General features: G+C 33.9%; 1 protein-coding gene across 1 annotated transcript in view; it reads right to left on the reverse strand.

Moving 5' to 3' along the window:
- Nucleotides 1–9,032: 9,032 nt before the first annotated feature.
- The window catches only part of LOC120350543 (dTTP/UTP pyrophosphatase), a 32,448-nt gene continuing 24,398 nt past the window's right edge, over nucleotides 9,033–17,082 (reverse strand). The window contains exon 4 of the mRNA XM_039424371.1: nucleotides 9,033–9,351. Coding sequence (XP_039280305.1) covers nucleotides 9,312–9,351 — 40 coding nt within the window. The 3' untranslated portion in view covers nucleotides 9,033–9,311. The remainder of the gene's footprint in view (nucleotides 9,352–17,082) is intronic.

The following is a 17,082-nucleotide window of genomic DNA, read 5'->3' on the forward strand; positions in this document are numbered from 1 at the left end:
ATGTAGCTGTGTTTGAACATGAATGACAAGCAACAAGAAATAGACTTCATGTTGTTGCAGCTATACTTGTACTAGTGTCAATAAATTGTTATCAAGGATAGAGATAAGAGTGTATTCTGACAGTCTAAATTCGAGTGAATGTGTATCAAAGCTCACTTTTCTATTTGTCCCAATAGCCAGCAGCTTAACATATTTTAAAATGCATTTCAAAGTGACATCTTATATTGTAGATGGTCTGCCCTCTGAATAGAGTTGATTCTTTCTCATAAAATCATGTTTTTCTATGAAAAAACGAATAAAAGAATCTAGGAAAGGATATGGTATTAGTTATTAGTTTGATATTATGATGTGTGGATATGGATTGTAAATGATGAAATTATAATCAGGTTTTCTGTATTTGAAAATATAAATTTTTTATTGATAGGATCAAATTCGCCATTGACCTGATAGTAGTTGAAAATCGCATAAGTAATATTTTAAGCCACTAACATATATACGAACAGTTATTTTTAAAAAATTTTTAGAATAAATACGATTCATATTACGTTTCGAACGACAAATAATGTCTTCAATGGTTGATATATACATGGAATAATGTATCGGATTTGTAATTCGGAAGTTTGACCTTTGATTGTAGGTTCAGTTTGCACAGATTCTATGTATTCTAACTCATTAATATGATACTGGAATCTCTATCAAAATAAAATTGACAATAATAATGATAGTGATAATACTGTCCAATATTTCAAATTGGCAATTAAGGAAAAGGTTCATTCATATTCTGATTCATTGATATATCTAGTACTGTAGTTAATTTAATGGTTATGTGAAATTTGCTATTGAGTTTTCTCTTCACTAGCGTATAAATTGGTTCATACAGTATTCAATTATTCCAATCACGATTTATTATTATTCTAGTTTCAGTGCTAATCACTTGACCTTCACACGTAGCATATCATCATAGATAAGTTATACTAATTACAGAAGCTTTTATTTTATAGCTTTTGAATAACGCTCAATTTGGTTGAGAACATAACCGATATTGAACTGGTATAAACTGTGGAAATCACGTAGGCATCCAATTGAAATATGACAATCCACAAAATAAAATATACATCATTATTGTATGCTTATTCTTTTTCTATAATTTTGTTCTATCGACAAATCTACTGAGCGACGGATGGATGGATACGGGTTTTGTTTGATGGTATACGGGTATAATGATGGCATTGTTTTGTTCAAAACAATCCATAGACCTATCGGTGTTTTACTAGAAGAAATTTTCAAGAATTATGTCTCTATATTCCTCCACTCCACATTTCTCATTTACTGATAGCAGATTCCATGGCTATTATTTTTTCCAGAAGTATTTAATTATTAATATTGGAAAATATTAATCTTCTTTATTTTCAAGAGGATAAAACAGACATGGCAAGACAATTATGACAAGAGGGGTAAAATGCATAAATATACTGCAGAAGGATTTTTTTGTCTCATTGAGTGTATAGAATCAACTGATGATTATGAACGATTTACTAATACTGTATTTTTGATAATTGACCGAGGGAAGTGATTTTTTGCATTTCTCTTCATTTATGTTTATCATGTTTTTATGTTTATATTTATGTTCCGTATTCACAGCGAAACGCAGCAACAGATTTTTATTAAATTTGACAGATATTACTTTTTGAATTTCGCGTCGACGTATATACAAGGTTTTTGGAAATCTTGCATTTCAAGGATAATATAAGAGGAAAAGGAGCCTCCTTCATACGCCAATATTAGACTAAAAACAGACTAAAGAATTATTCATCATAAATCAGCTGTCGAGTGGATTATAAATTATTGCATGCAATGACGCATGCAATTCAATATCTCAATGTAACTTGGTGAAAAACCAGCTGCTGTGTGGACTATTAATTGCATGCCTCATTGAATGCAATTTTTATGTACTATTAAATGAACTATTGATTGCATGCAATAACGCATGCAATTGAAGTAGCATAGTATTTTCTCCCGACTTTTCTCTACTTTCAACTCGGTAAGCTTTTGATGATAGTAGCATAGCTGTTTACATCAAATTATTAGCATTGTCCATACAACCCAAACAGCCATTAGTCGTTTATACACCGATATCTTGCAGACAGTACAGGACAGAATTTACTCTGATGGACAGTATTAGAGGAAACTGTGTTTTATAACTGCGCGAGGTCTACTATTCACAGAACTACTAGCATAAGTGAATTTAATTGCATATTCAAATTAGCTTTCAGTTTCATTCTTATTTTCTTAGAGCAGGAGTGCCGGCCGCCGTTGAAACATGATGTGCACTCATATATCCAAAATATCACTATTCTCTGTGTAATTAGCTAAATTCACCCTTTGGCTGATGTCATGATAACTAAATAATAATTGTTTCTCTCTTATTGGTTAACTTGTGATTAGTTGAATTCTCACAGCTCTCATTGGCTGTAGTTGTGAGGACGCAATTACTATACTCTCTCATTGCTTGGCTAGTGATTGATTAAATTTCTACTTGATTGAAATGTCTGAAATCTTGGTTGAAATGTCAACGATGGTTGTCAACGTCTGAATTTTTGCTCTCTTGATGCTCTCTAAGCTTGTGATTGATTGAATAGTCTCTTAAATTTCATTGGACTGTCAAAGTAGTTACAAACTACATAAATAGGTTATCATATATGTAAATATCCCGAGTTTATAGTCAGGGCCTCAGGGCCTGAGAGGATAATCTCATAATCACTGGTTTCGCTGTTCAGAATTTCTTTATTTTTGACGTTTGTATTAATTTCATCTCATATTGTGCATCTCATAGTTATCTACCCCGACACATATTATTTTTATAGAGGGGTATCATAATTAGAACTAAGTTTAGTATTAGCAACTTTTGTATCTATATAATAAGAGAGAGTAGGGTTGTGTTTGTTCGCATCAAAACATGCCAACTTGAGGATTGCATACCGGAAAAACGGGAATTATTTAGATCTCCAAATTTTGCACATAAATTCTAAAAATATCAATTTCGTGCACCTCGAAGCCCAAATTTCAATTTTTCTTCTAGATTTTTCAGAATTAATGTTCAAATTTCAATCATGCTACCGTACATGAAGTTCCATACGGCATAGGCTACATTGTTGTAGGCCTAAAGTGTGTTTTTTATGAGGAGGTTATATAATTATAATGTCGTTACAAGACGATCATTTTCGAACGGAGCCGTGTAGCGTAATGTTAAAGCGTTCGCTTTCGGAGCGAGAGTTTCTCGGTTCGATTCCCAATTCTCCCAAATTATTTTGCTCTTAATTTTTTCCCTCGAAACGTATTAACTATTTCTCGAAGTAATTTGTTTTCATTACAATTGAACTTGGATTTTATCAAATAATCATTTTTAATGTAAAATCTTGCCCACCAGTAAAAATGAAATGGACATAGGCAGTAGCGGCTCGTGATATTCTAGCTTGGGGGTTCAACCTCATGATCTATTGGAGAGAAAGGTCAATAGGATATAGAGTATTGCGCATAATCAAGTGTAAACGTGATCAATAATAATTACACCCCAATGGTTGAGCTTATTTTCTACAAATATAAATTTTTTGTCCTGTTCATATTTTTCTTGTTTGATTTTTACTTCGGGAGTTGGTCACCATTATGTTTTATTTTACACCTACCCTCAATATTAATATTGTTTGTATTTAACAAATACTGAACCTTATTCATATTTCTTCATCAAAATGCTGTTACGGTAACACAATAATATATTCACACTCTTACTAAAAGAAAATGGACACACTAGAAATACTCACGAATACACAAAACACACTAGAAATTACTATATTCTTCTACACGCAAAACAAATTTATATACCGAAGAGTACAGTGAGATCTATCACAACTGTATACAGTATATACCCGTCACGCTTAGGCTACTTCTTGTTTACCGCTTTTTTACTGTTTACTGCCACCAAATTTAAATCTATTGGTTATAAGCAAGTTCAAGATGGCACTGTATCCGTATCACGAATACTCACGATTATTCATTCCGAGGTTTACCGAATGCTTCACTTGCCTCGGCTAGGTTCAGCTACTCTCGGATGAACTCGTGCAAACTTGGTTCAGACAGGATTGTGAACCAAATCCGTGCTAACAAACCGATTCCCCTCCTCCATTCCACTACCATACCCAGCCCTGTTTTTGGGTTCACAACGGGAAATGAACACTGCTTTCCATCTCCACCCGTCTCGTCATTCCATTCGATGCTGTTTCAAGCAAGCCACTCCGGGCTCTCAGGCACCGGCCGCTAAACATCGACATTAAGTTTACGTAGATGAAAAATGTTGTGATGTAATTTAATGAGTATAAAATGGAAATATAATTATTTGAGTTGCAAATTCATAGGAAGTTGATTCAATTCTGGGGGTTCAATGAACCATTGAACACATAGGACGAGCCGCCACTGGACATAGGCTTCATGCTGTATCATGGAATTTCATAAGAAAAACATGAATAGATCACAAGAAAATAAGTAATAATTTATATTCTTCAGCTATAATGTACTATCAGACAAAAATTCTGAGTGTAACGAATATTTTAGGTATTTTGTTTGGAATTGGGGAAACAAAAGGCTGCCTGATTCAAATTTAGGAGGATCTAATCGATTCTAAAATTTATTGATGTATTGAAAAAGTCAATATGATTCTGTGAGGTTTTCAAGTATTATGTCTTCTTTAGTTATCTATACTATAATAAAGGAAAGAACTGACTTAAGTTATACACGTAAGGAATAGGAAATAATGTTTGACGTCTGAACTACTCAACTGATTAATTTGAAATATTGCATATATCGTAATTAACCGAGGATGGTTATAGGCCTATTTTCAGTTCTTCAAGATTTCATTAAGTCAAGTTTTTAATTTGTCATGTTTCCAGTTGTTGTATAGAAACAGCTGAACATTTCTTTAAAAAGGGACATTAGATATGATAGGTAAGATTGGGGATCCTATTCGAATAAAAATAACTGATTTTCTGTCGCATCAAAATTTTGTTCCACCATTTTGAATTCAACTTCATTTTTTTAAATTGGAAGGTAGTCACATGACACCTTCAGGTAGGCGGTTTTCAGGTAGTCATATGAAACATGATTTCGATACAGAATTTCAAGAGAAAATGAATGGTGAAAACCGCACCGATTTCTCAAACCGTTCAAAAGATACTGATAAATCATCCATCTATCCATCATCTACCTACACTATAACAATGGAAAGAGCTGGCTCATACACGTACGGGAAATTATGTAGGAAAATTATGTTTGACGCATCATCACAACTGAACTACTGGACTGATTGATTTGAAAATTTGCATAAAGATTCTTTATTAACCGAGGATGCTTATAGGTCTATTTTCAATTATCCAATATTTTATTACGCCAAGTTTTCAGTTTCTAAAGTTTTAAAATAGACCCTTGCGGAACACGGGTTACCTGCTAGTGTATTATATAATAATTATGTATATGTTTTGTCAATAAACTCCTCTGGTTGCAATTCATTGGCAATCAGAGAATTTATTATTATTATCATCTTCTACAATACAAATAGAGAAAAATGGATACTTTCTGTTCCTTTGTTCTATTAAAATTACTCACGGATCTTATATTATAATCTAATTTTGATTCTCCACTTTTTGCAATGTTCAACTGACTTGGTTGAATCTTTCCATTATTTTCAATGTAAGTTCTTTGCCGACCCTGGGACGGTGTGTTTCTCCTAGGATTAGCCTAGTATGCCTCCAGATAAAGTTGTACTTACGAAAGAAGATTTATCGAAATTTGATGAACTCTCAGTTTAATCGAGGGGCTGGGGAATGCTAGGCTGCAATGAGGACTGTACCAGGTGCATTTTTTACCTGTAGGCTATTGTTTTTCAATGAAAATACTCCCAATTATTTTTTTCCAAAAAATAACCAATCGTCCTATAACAAACTGCTTTGAACTGTTTTATGTTTTGATGTTACAGTTAAGGAACTATGTTATTTGATCGGTCTTAAATTAACAAAAATAGAAAGTTATCAAGTGCATTGAACCAATTATTTAATTAATTGACCTTAATACACCAGCCACACCTGAGAATCAACCAGTATACTACCTCTCTAAATCTTGGCTATAGTGAGTGAAATGAATGAAGCATTTACTGAGAAATGGGATTCAACCATTATCAATCTGGGTAAAATGGGAAATGGCCAAGTAGTAGAGATTGGTTGGTATGAAATTGATCAGCAGTCCAGCAAGGTCCACAGCCGATGAAAATTGAACTGGTGGAAAACGAACAGAGTGGGGAGCGGGACCGGTCCTTGAGGAAGAGGGTGAAGAGTGGGTGAGGGGGTGGCTGGGTGCCCTGCTCGGTCTACTAGTCCGTTCTTTCCATTCATCCGATAATAATAGATATCCCTGGATGCGCTGTCGATAGGAGCCGGTGAGCAGAGTAGGTAGAAAAAAGATGAAGAAGAATTGAAAGGTGGTGTAAGAGGTGGGGAGGGGGCCAGGGTGACCTTGGAGAACTTCCGGCGGCGGTGAGAACGGAAGCAAGTAGTCATCTCCCCGCGCCGGAAGTCGCTCAAGATGGCAACATCCGGCCTCTGCTCTGCCTGCTGCCGAAGCTGAGCTGAGCGGCTGAGCCTGAGCCGAGGCTGACACTCCCTCAGTCCACAGCCACCAGAGCCAGGCCTGCCAACCCACTTTTCTCTGCTCTGCCCCTATAAAGGCGGGTCACCGGTCGCCGACCTGCTAGTCCCTGTCCCAGTCGCTGCCTGACTGGGCATCAGTCATAGCCACATAATTATATCAAAACTAAAAAAATCCATTCAAATTCCATATAAGGAACCCATTACACAAGTCATATTCATGATCAATGCCCATACATCAGATCATAGATATTTAATAGTTTGTTGTCATCAAATCATTGATAATATAAATAGTGAAATATCTGATAATGTAGATCATCGAACATATGGCGGTGTAATGGGGACTTATGACTCATTCATACTCTTCAAAAATCACCAGATATGATAACTCAAAACACTGTTCATGATAATTCAATAGATAAGAAAGTCTATGCTCGTGTCACAGACAACCTAGTTGCATCTCTGCTCGAATACAACAGACTCCATTGAAATTAATCATATAAGTTGATTATACCTGATTTACATATCACGTATTCGAAATATAGTAACAATATTTTAATAGTAAAAAATATATTAAAGATGAGTACTAGAGTGCTAGGGAGTAGGGAGTAGGGAGTAGGGACTCACTTGTGTGAATGTGATGCTTTGATCGAGGCCCAAGTGGCAAGTAGGCCTATACATTCAATTTTCATTATCATCTTTCTTCTGGATATGGAGTTTCCGTTTCCTGATTATTTCAATTGAAAAGAGCTATAAATCAGAGAGATTATGTAACAAGTCAAATAATGAAAGAAGAAGTAACTGTTAAAAAGTCAATTAGAGTCAATTCAACCTCAAGATTGGTATACTAAAATAATGGATATTTCAGTTGAAGGAGTTTAGTGTTTGTATGTTCAACGATAAAAGCCCATTTGGAATTTGAAATTCATTTTCGAATTTGGAATTCATGTTTTGAACAAGATGTTCAAAGATATCAAATGCTTAGAGCTGAGACTCTCAGACTAATTAATTTCAAATTTTGTACACATATTTTTGAAACAAGTTCGTTCAAGTGATTGCTAAATGTTAACTGTAAAAATTTGAAACAGTTTTGAGGGAATGCATGCTTCCTTCATTATCTTTTCATTATTGTAATGTATCATTGAAACAAATAATAAGAATATTGAGATTCATTCAATCATAATAGTTTTCATCCTAAGGTTGGATATTAGGAGAATTGAGGCATATTATACAATACTTCCAGATGTGAAAGTTCGAAGCATTCACCAACAATGACTTATTGGTGGGGAATATGGAAAACAACAAATTTGGAATTCTAGAAGAGGAATATAAATACTCTACGTTTATAATATTCATAGATTTGATCTACCAAAACATTTTGATTTACCTATTCCTACTGGCAAAATCATATTATATTAGCCAGTGTGGATAATATTGCAGTTCTATTGAGGCCCATTGCCCCACTGCAACTGCATTGCTGACAATTTGAGCATTGCAATGTGTTTCTACCTCTAGTAGTAAAGTTATAAGTTGAATGTGTTAATCTGTATCTCCATAGCTCCATAGCTGGTCCTCTGAACAGGAGTCCCCGCTGTTAAATATTCTAGATTTTGTACAGTGCCTTGTGTCTTATTGAAGCTTGTGATCCGAAAGGAAAAAGACCATTATAATAATCTTCAACCTCCTCAAAAGAGAGATAGAGATTTTTGTCGGGGGATATTTTTTGTAGGATGTGTGGGTTAAAATTAATATTTCCTGCTTCGAGCTGGTCGCAAGGGTGATGTTGGATATTATCATGATTATCGTTGTTGTAGTAGTAGTAGACACAGAGAGACGATCAATGAGAAAGACGCATCATTTTCAACTCTGGACATCTTTCTCTTCTCACTAACCATTACGTCGTATAACTCTTTCTCGCTCGCTTTTTATATCTCACTATCGTTCCCTCTTTCTTTGTCATTCTACTACTCCTCCTCTCTCCTTCACTCTTCTTTCGCACTCTCTCTCTACTATCTATCTATTTCTCTCGCACTCTTTTTCCTCTCTCTTTCTCCTCGCTCTATTAGATTGACTATTCGACTGATGTATTAGAAAAAAGTATCACATATAAATATGCATCTCTCTGTCACACAAATTAATCTGTGTTTTATTCTCTCACACTTACACTCTCCTTCTTTTACGCACTCCCTATTTCCTCTCTATCACCATCGTCGAGATGTTATTATTTTTTTATTATAATATTTCTGTACATCGGGCCAATTTTCCAAGCAAACGAATTCGATTGTAGTAAATTTAACTAATAGGGTTTATAAAAATGTAAAATGTAGAGGTTGATGTAAATAAAAATTGGTGGGAAAAGATAGTACTGTATTGGCATCTGGGAAATGTTGTAAATGAATTACATTATACTCTTGTTTCATGTTGAATTTGAGTAAGTTGATGGAGTGAGACAGTCTGTTCCAATTGAATGAAGTGTGATGTGGGTTGTAGGTTGCATCCCACTGGGTTCCGGCCTAGGCCTACACACTACACTCTTCTCCGAGCTGAGCAGGATTGTTTTGTAGGACTGTAGGTGTGCTGCTGCTGCTGCTGCTGCTGCTGCTGCTGTGGACGGACTGTCAGCTCTCAGCCTCTCAGCCATACCCAAGCTGTGCGGATGCCTTCACTGTAACACAACACTATTATAATATTGCTTTATATAATCATATTTTTCAATTAGCAGAGGTTTTATTTACGTTGGCCATTATATTGTAAGTCAAAATCAGGACAACTAAACTTCAAAGGGGGAGAGTTGATAATTTTATTGAAAAATGTTATAGACGAAGACAGTTTTAAGCATAATTGCAATCGCAAGCTGTTCATTTGAAAGGAGTTACAAAGTAGCTTGAAACAAATATTTGTCATATCTAGTTTTTTGGGTCCAACGAATTAGCAAACCTTCCATTGACACTTTTATCCCATAAAGGCCTACTTGAATAACTTACAAACGGGCCTCAACAGGCATTGGACTTGTAGAAGGCTACATCAATGGCGCAGCGGAGGGGAGGGGGATTTCACTAGATAAAGTCTATAGGGAGCCCAACATTTCAGGTCAACCCCTCTTCTATTTCAAAAAATCTTGGCTAAGCTACATTAATAAAACCGTTGACTTGTTAGAATTAATGAATGTAATGTATTTAATTCATAAAATAAAGTGTCAAGTTAATTTTTCCAGTATTTAGGGAGATAGGAACAATTACAATTTAATTTGGGACGCCAAAACAAACAAACGTGTCACACACTGACACCACATAATAGGCTAATCAACCACCAGATATTTATGATGTCCAATTGCATACTACAACATCCTTCTCCTTGTTTGAAACTATTATGATCGATGCCAATAGATATTATTAATCAGTCATATTAATTCGGTTATATTGGATTATAATTTAATCAGTCATCTCATCAGTTCTTCAACAAGGGTACTCAGATATTCGAAAATATAGTATTGGTCTATTATGCTTATAAAATCCGTGTTGGTCCATCACAGTGTGGGAACTGTACGAAGTACAGAATTCAAGTTCCTCATTCAAGTAGCACAGCAGGCACAAACATTATGAATTGGCCCAGAATGATTGAATGAATTGAATTGGAAACCTTTTCATGTGCACTGTTTGTATTCAGGCAGGCAGTCCCTGTCACAACATCCGGCTACCCTACCCTATCCTACCCTATCCTGTCAGCTTCACTGTCGATTCATTGCGAATTTCCATTGCCACCTGACATCAGGTGATTGACCGCCGAAAAATTCAGCACAGTGCACACCTTCAGATCACTATCAGATTAACGCCCAGCTCAAGTGATGTATTGAATATAGAATTGCTCAATTCGAGAAAAAATATTCTATGTTTTTAATTATTATATTGATAATATGTAGCAAATTATCTATCTTCTATATTTATAAAATTCTTATCTCACTGACTCACTGATCACGATTTCTGGAAAACTACTGGATGGATTGCAACAAAACTTGGAATATAGCTTCCTTATACGTCCTAGGTGCTCACTAAGAAATCTTTTGGCGTTTTTAAGGGTTTAAAGTTCGTCTTTTAGCATGTATGTTCTTCTTCTCAGAATCTCTCAATTATAATAGAAATTTCCATATCATATGTTACTATAGAACTATAATCTAGAGAGAGAGTACCTCCCTCAGTTGTTAACTGGCAACTAAATTAATAATTTTGTCAGGTTGGCACCAAGTTGAGATGACTTCATTAGGTTGGCACCAAGTTGAAGAACTTATTAAAATGCATTTATCGAGAATAAATTGATTGGGCACTGCTGCTTCAATCAGAACTATTCCTGGGAGTATAGATAATTTTTATTTTTCACAAAACAAACTTTTATGACGGGAGTTGCTTCTATCAATTGATCCTATTCTATCAAGACTAATTTTGATAGTATATCCGACAGATCGCGAAAACCGCTTAAACAATTTCGATGAAATTTTAATAATTCAGTATGATATTATATGGATGGTATTTTTAAAATTTCAGAAGTGTCCGTTGTGGACTCTGTTTGCAAAGAATTAGGAAATTCGGCCAAAATTTAACTTGGGCGAAAGAAAGGGGTTATTTATTAAAACGGCCAAATAGCTATTGTTGCTTTTCCTAATGTAAGAATATCTTCCATAGAAGTAAGGCGCTTTTCCCATGAATCAATTATTCTCAAACATTGATTGTTGAACATTGAGATTCTCAAACATTGAAAAAATTGAAGGTAGCTTTCGAAAAAAATATTGGAGAATATGCATAACAGCTCGTTGACTGTCAGTATTCCTCATTTATAGCATCAATGCTCCCCATTCAAACAATGCTGACACATTGATGTGAATCTTACTATAATTTGGTTACTTGAGATCAGATGAAGATAATGCCGATGATCGCTACTGTCTCAATTTCAATCATGTTTGACATTTTTTACTTTTGATGCCAGCTGTTATTATTATGTGGAATAAGCTCTCATTGAATGAAATCATAATCTTTGAAGTTAATTATACTAAGAAAGCAATTTTTGTTTGAATATGTGTGTTTGTGGATATGTATGTATGTCGGACGGATCTCGAAAACGGCTCTAACGATTTAGATTAAATCAGGAATACAGTGGGTTTTCGACGAAAAACATTATTTTGGAACAGGTCTCAACTAATAAAAATAATAATATAAATTAATAATATAAATTTACCAACCCACATAATAGTTACGGTATACTTATTACAAATAATAATAATAACTCTGGGAAGATTCGCTGAAGCTCCTTGAGAAAGGATTATTGGTCCCTCAAGTAGCAGCTGATCAGAAAAAAGGTTTCCATAGTCTGTTGAAAACGTAAGAGGGTGTGAGCAAATGAAAAATCTGGTGTGGCGCACTCACACAACTTTCCTTGCCGTTATGAAAATTCATCACCTGACGCTAGTGTACACGCGGATCTCAAGTCTACTATTCAAAGATCCAAGCCAGCTGGTGACAGGACAATAACGCTGGAGACACACGAAGTCTGCTATCTCTTCATAGTGAATGATTCAATAGAATCAACGGTTGCCAACAGTTTGCAATTGAAATAATAACATTTTCTCGAATTACGAGCTTATTTTAAATTTTCGGTGAAAATGTTATTGAACATTAATTGTAGAGATTTTCATGCTCAATCTTTTCCACTTAGAGTTTTTTGTGTAAATTGTATCTGAAGCCTGATAATTGGAAATCTAAAATCAAACTTTGCATAGATGGGGCGGAGCTCCTGGAATTTTTACAGATATGAGACTTGTGGCAGTTGATAGAGCTTATCAAAGACTATTTCAGGTATAAATTTGATCAAAATCGTCGGAGCCGTTTTTGAGAAAATCTCGAAGAACCCTGTTTTTGACAACATTTTCGCCATTTTAGCCGCCATCTTGAATTGCATTGGATCGAAATTTGGTGACCAAATTGAATTGCATTGGATCGAAATTTGGTGACCAAATTGAATTGCATTGGATCGAAATTTGGTGACCTTATTTCAAAACATTGCAGTATTCATGAAACATCTGGAAGAATATGTACAGAAAGTGATCTGATGATAGCAAGAGAAATATTTAAAATCGATCTTTCCAAACATATGGTAGTTTAATGTAATGTTCATTGTGAGGTGATGGAAATGCGATTAATTTCTTCAGCTTCTGTTGTATTGGTTCCTCTGTTGATCCATGTTTGTACGCAGCCATGGCCTTGAGAGAGCCAGTTGCACTGTCTGTTAATTCATAATCCGGACTGACCACTAGAATCAATCAGAGAGGCCTTTTATTAAAAAAAAACCCTGCTCTGATTAATTCTCATGAAATTTAATCCTGATTGAAATTGAACAGGCTTTCATGCTAATGAACCTGATATTTTCATGTTTCAAAATCAGCTAAAAACTAAATCGAAAAAAACATGATATTCCATCAGCTGCTCCTATTTCCTTTCATGATGTCATTACATGACACATGACAAATCTATTGATAATAGATCACAAGTAAAAAATAAAGTTGTAAATTTAGATAGAAATTAAATTGAGTCACATATGTTAGTTTACATCTAAATTTTCCTCCCTAAGCTTTTGGTTCAAGCTAAGATCAAAGAAAGAAATCATATAATGGTAGTTAATAAACAAAGTGATTGAATAAACTCTATTCAGATCTATGCAAATTCACATTAAATTGATCCCACTTTAATATTTATGATAGTAAAGTTTAGGACATGGGAAATCAGCCACAATAAATGTTATACTAACTATTATGAATGGACTCTTATGTATGAATGAACTTTCATGTAATAAAGAATCAGTGGATTGGCTGCTTTTACAGTTTTGGTTAAGTGAAACGAAAAGTGAGCGCAGGCTATGCCAAAAATTCCAGAATAAGCAAGAGATCCATGGATACCAGAGTCATCAAATTCTGAATCAACTTAATTTGGAATTTATTCGTTAATTGCATCAAGCAAAATCAAAAATAACATGATCACTGCTAATTTGATAACTTTCAACGGAAAATATTAATTACCAAAGAATAAAGTCGAGGTTGACTTTTAAGCCCCGCCCAAAATTCTACAAAACTCCCTGCAATCAGACTAATATTCTACAGAACACTTCCAACACATCAATTAATTATTCGAATGATTTGACTCAATAATTTTCATGCCAAGTTGTGGCCTAATCTCAAAAACTATTATAACAATTTTGATAGAATTTAGATTATGAATGTTTCACAAAAATAATCTTATCTTTTAATTCCTGTAGCGAAGCACGGGACATAATGCTAAATAATATTAAAACATAATGACTCCCTGCTAGTACATAATAAAATTATTCTTGCAGTCCTTGAACTTTCAATTATCACCTCACTAAGTAGTATGACTATTTTTACTAGCTCTGAAACAGCCTATCAAGGATAGATGAGTTATCAAATTAGTATGTTATCAAATTCCTCAAAGCGGCATCATTTTGACGGTTGAAGATATATGGTCTTTCTCAAGATAATATCATGATTTTTTTAAATTTATTACTTTCATATTTAAATGATAAATATTACGATTAGAACTTGAAATAATAATAATACTTGGACTTATACAATAACAGTACTAGAAATAAAAATAAAAATCTAAGAGTAGTAGGTACCCTTTTGTAAAATTGTTTACTCGCAACATGTTTTGGAGGGCTATGATGCCATTATCAAGTGATTGAAAAATAAATAAATAAATCTATACTTAGATTTTTATTTCTATTTTCTATTCAAGAGTAGCCCTAACGAAAAATAACAATAGCAGTACTGTAGCCTATATACAAAGAATGCAAATAGGCCTTGCATTGGTCTTGCATGTCTTTGGTGCTCTGACAAATGCAAATTTTTTAAATTTGCATGTGTAATAATCACCAGTATATAGGCCTATAATCAGTTCTGGAAACTGAATACTTCTGAAATATGAATTAATATAATATATTTTACTATTACATAAATTATCATGGAACTCAGATTTTAGAAATGGCATTCCACTCTCAATAACTCCTCATAGTGATTTACCATTTACTTCGTAATAAATCCTCGCAGTGCAATCATTTTCTCATTATCGATTCATTCGAATAATTTTTGCTCAGTTCAGACAATCAGTATCAATAAAATTATGCTCATTTGTAAATAGCACTATTTAATACAAAATGTCAAATTTGTCTTTGAATTACCTTTCAAGTAGGTACTTTTTATTCCTTCATCCACGAAAGTTTTAAAAATAAATGCTGCTATGTACATTTCCTTTATAAAACTTTATTAGGTAATCAAATATTGATTTGGAGAAAGTTGGATTGCAGATCAACAGGTGTGTTATAACAGCTTATGAAAAACAATGTATAAGAAAATGTAAAGAATGGTTACATTCTACACTCTTTGGATGAGACAATACAGTATATTACAAACGGAATACTAATTATTATTTTGGATTATTAAACTACAGACAGACTGTGTATATACTCAGACAGAATCCTAACATACACTACAGAAGATGATATTAAAATTATACACATATTTTCCTATTAGAGACGAACAATATTCATACAAAAAAATCCACTGCTTCATCCATTATGTATCAGTTCACTAAGTTTTTATAAGCTTTTTATAAATATTCTCAAGTATATTATAAAAATATATTTATTCAGAATACACGACACATACATTAAAAACACTTAAAACTTACATATTTCGGCAACTTGGTTGCCTTTCTTCAGGGTTTCTGTGTTTTCTGTAAATCATTATTATAGAACTCAAAAGTGTCATGTGCTACGAAAGTGATATTATTAAAGATTTTGAAATTCTAAATAGAAGAAAGGTGGACATATTGTCGTGCAATAACAGTGAAATTTCAACATTCTTGGAAATTGTCTAATATAAATTGGTGGTTTGGTTTTGTGATTAGATTGTAATTGAATTCAGAATGTTCAATTCATAATTTTTTGTCTTGAAATTAAATTATGAACATTACACACAAACATGCAACCTCTGGTATATGCTTATTTTTAATTTATGGACAGAAGCCGTTTTGGGCGAATGCATGATGATTCAACCCAAATTTTTTAGTTATTGCCAAAAAATTAATGAATAAAAAATCAAATTATAACTTATGTTAAAAGGTAACGCCCGAACCGCCTTCAAAATTTTAAATAAATTAAAACTGCGATTCCACAATAAAATTTAATGAGTAATTTTGAGGTACCTTTTCTTTTTCCAACATTTTACAATATTATATGTATTGTTTAAGAATAAAGAATTATTAAAAGTGTATTATTCAAATTTCTCAACACTCAGAATGGCATGTCACCAACCTATACTCAAATCCTATGCAATTCTGAATGAAATGATTAATGATTTTCTACAGATCCACCTTGTAGTAAGTTGGGTCTAATCTTGTAAGTATTGTTAGATTTTTGTGAATCAAAATGATGAATAGAAGGAGATGTGGGAGACAGAGTGGAAAAGAACGAGTGACTGTTGGTTGAAGCTAGGAGCAACTACGGCCAAGGGTAGGATTAATTCGATTGAGGCCGGGCTAAGAATAGGAGGCGAGAATCAACCAAGGTCGCTGACAAAACACTCTCAAAATTCAAGCACTTCTCCTCTGTTCACTTTTTCAGGATAAAACAGAATCTAAGAGCCGATAGACTCAGTAAAAGTCTGAAAGAACACAGGAAAAATCTCACTGTAGTCAGCCTACGAACAGGGAGAACCATCAGATGCAGGTTATGAGTGGGGGCGGTGGATATCTCAACTCAAAATGGATCAATGGATGTAGACTTATATTAATTTCCATAATTGATGGAAGGGTCCAAACCCTTCGAAAGTATAAGTCATATTAAAAAATATTTGATAGGTGGCGAATCTAGGAATTGATTAGGCCTATAAGAGTACTTAATTGAGTGAATAGGCCTAAAAGAGATTTTCATATTATTCATTAGATTTTTCATTCATAGTAGAATAGCCTACTCATCTCATGATTTATTTCACTATTTATCAACAATACTTCTAGTGTTGTGAATCTATATTATTATATGTCGATTAGATTTCTCATAATTACATAATATATACGGTATACATAATAACATAACATTTGTAATAAAGAAGTCTTGGAATGATTTTATTTAGACATTCTATTCTGTAAAGTTCCCCAGAAGGAAGATCACAGGACCCCTTCCTCTTTGGAAGGGGTTTTAAATAAAGAAACGAGTTCACTGAAAGTGATTGATTCATTGATGAAAAAATAATTGCATTAATCAAGGTCATTAATTGAAACTTAAAAGGCAGTTCTTGGTGGAATCAACTAATATATCAAAATACTTTGAGCGGAACAGTCTA

This window comes from Nilaparvata lugens, chromosome 3 (genome assembly GCF_014356525.2).
Source record: "Nilaparvata lugens isolate BPH chromosome 3, ASM1435652v1, whole genome shotgun sequence".
Lineage (NCBI taxonomy): Eukaryota > Metazoa > Arthropoda > Insecta > Hemiptera > Delphacidae > Nilaparvata > Nilaparvata lugens.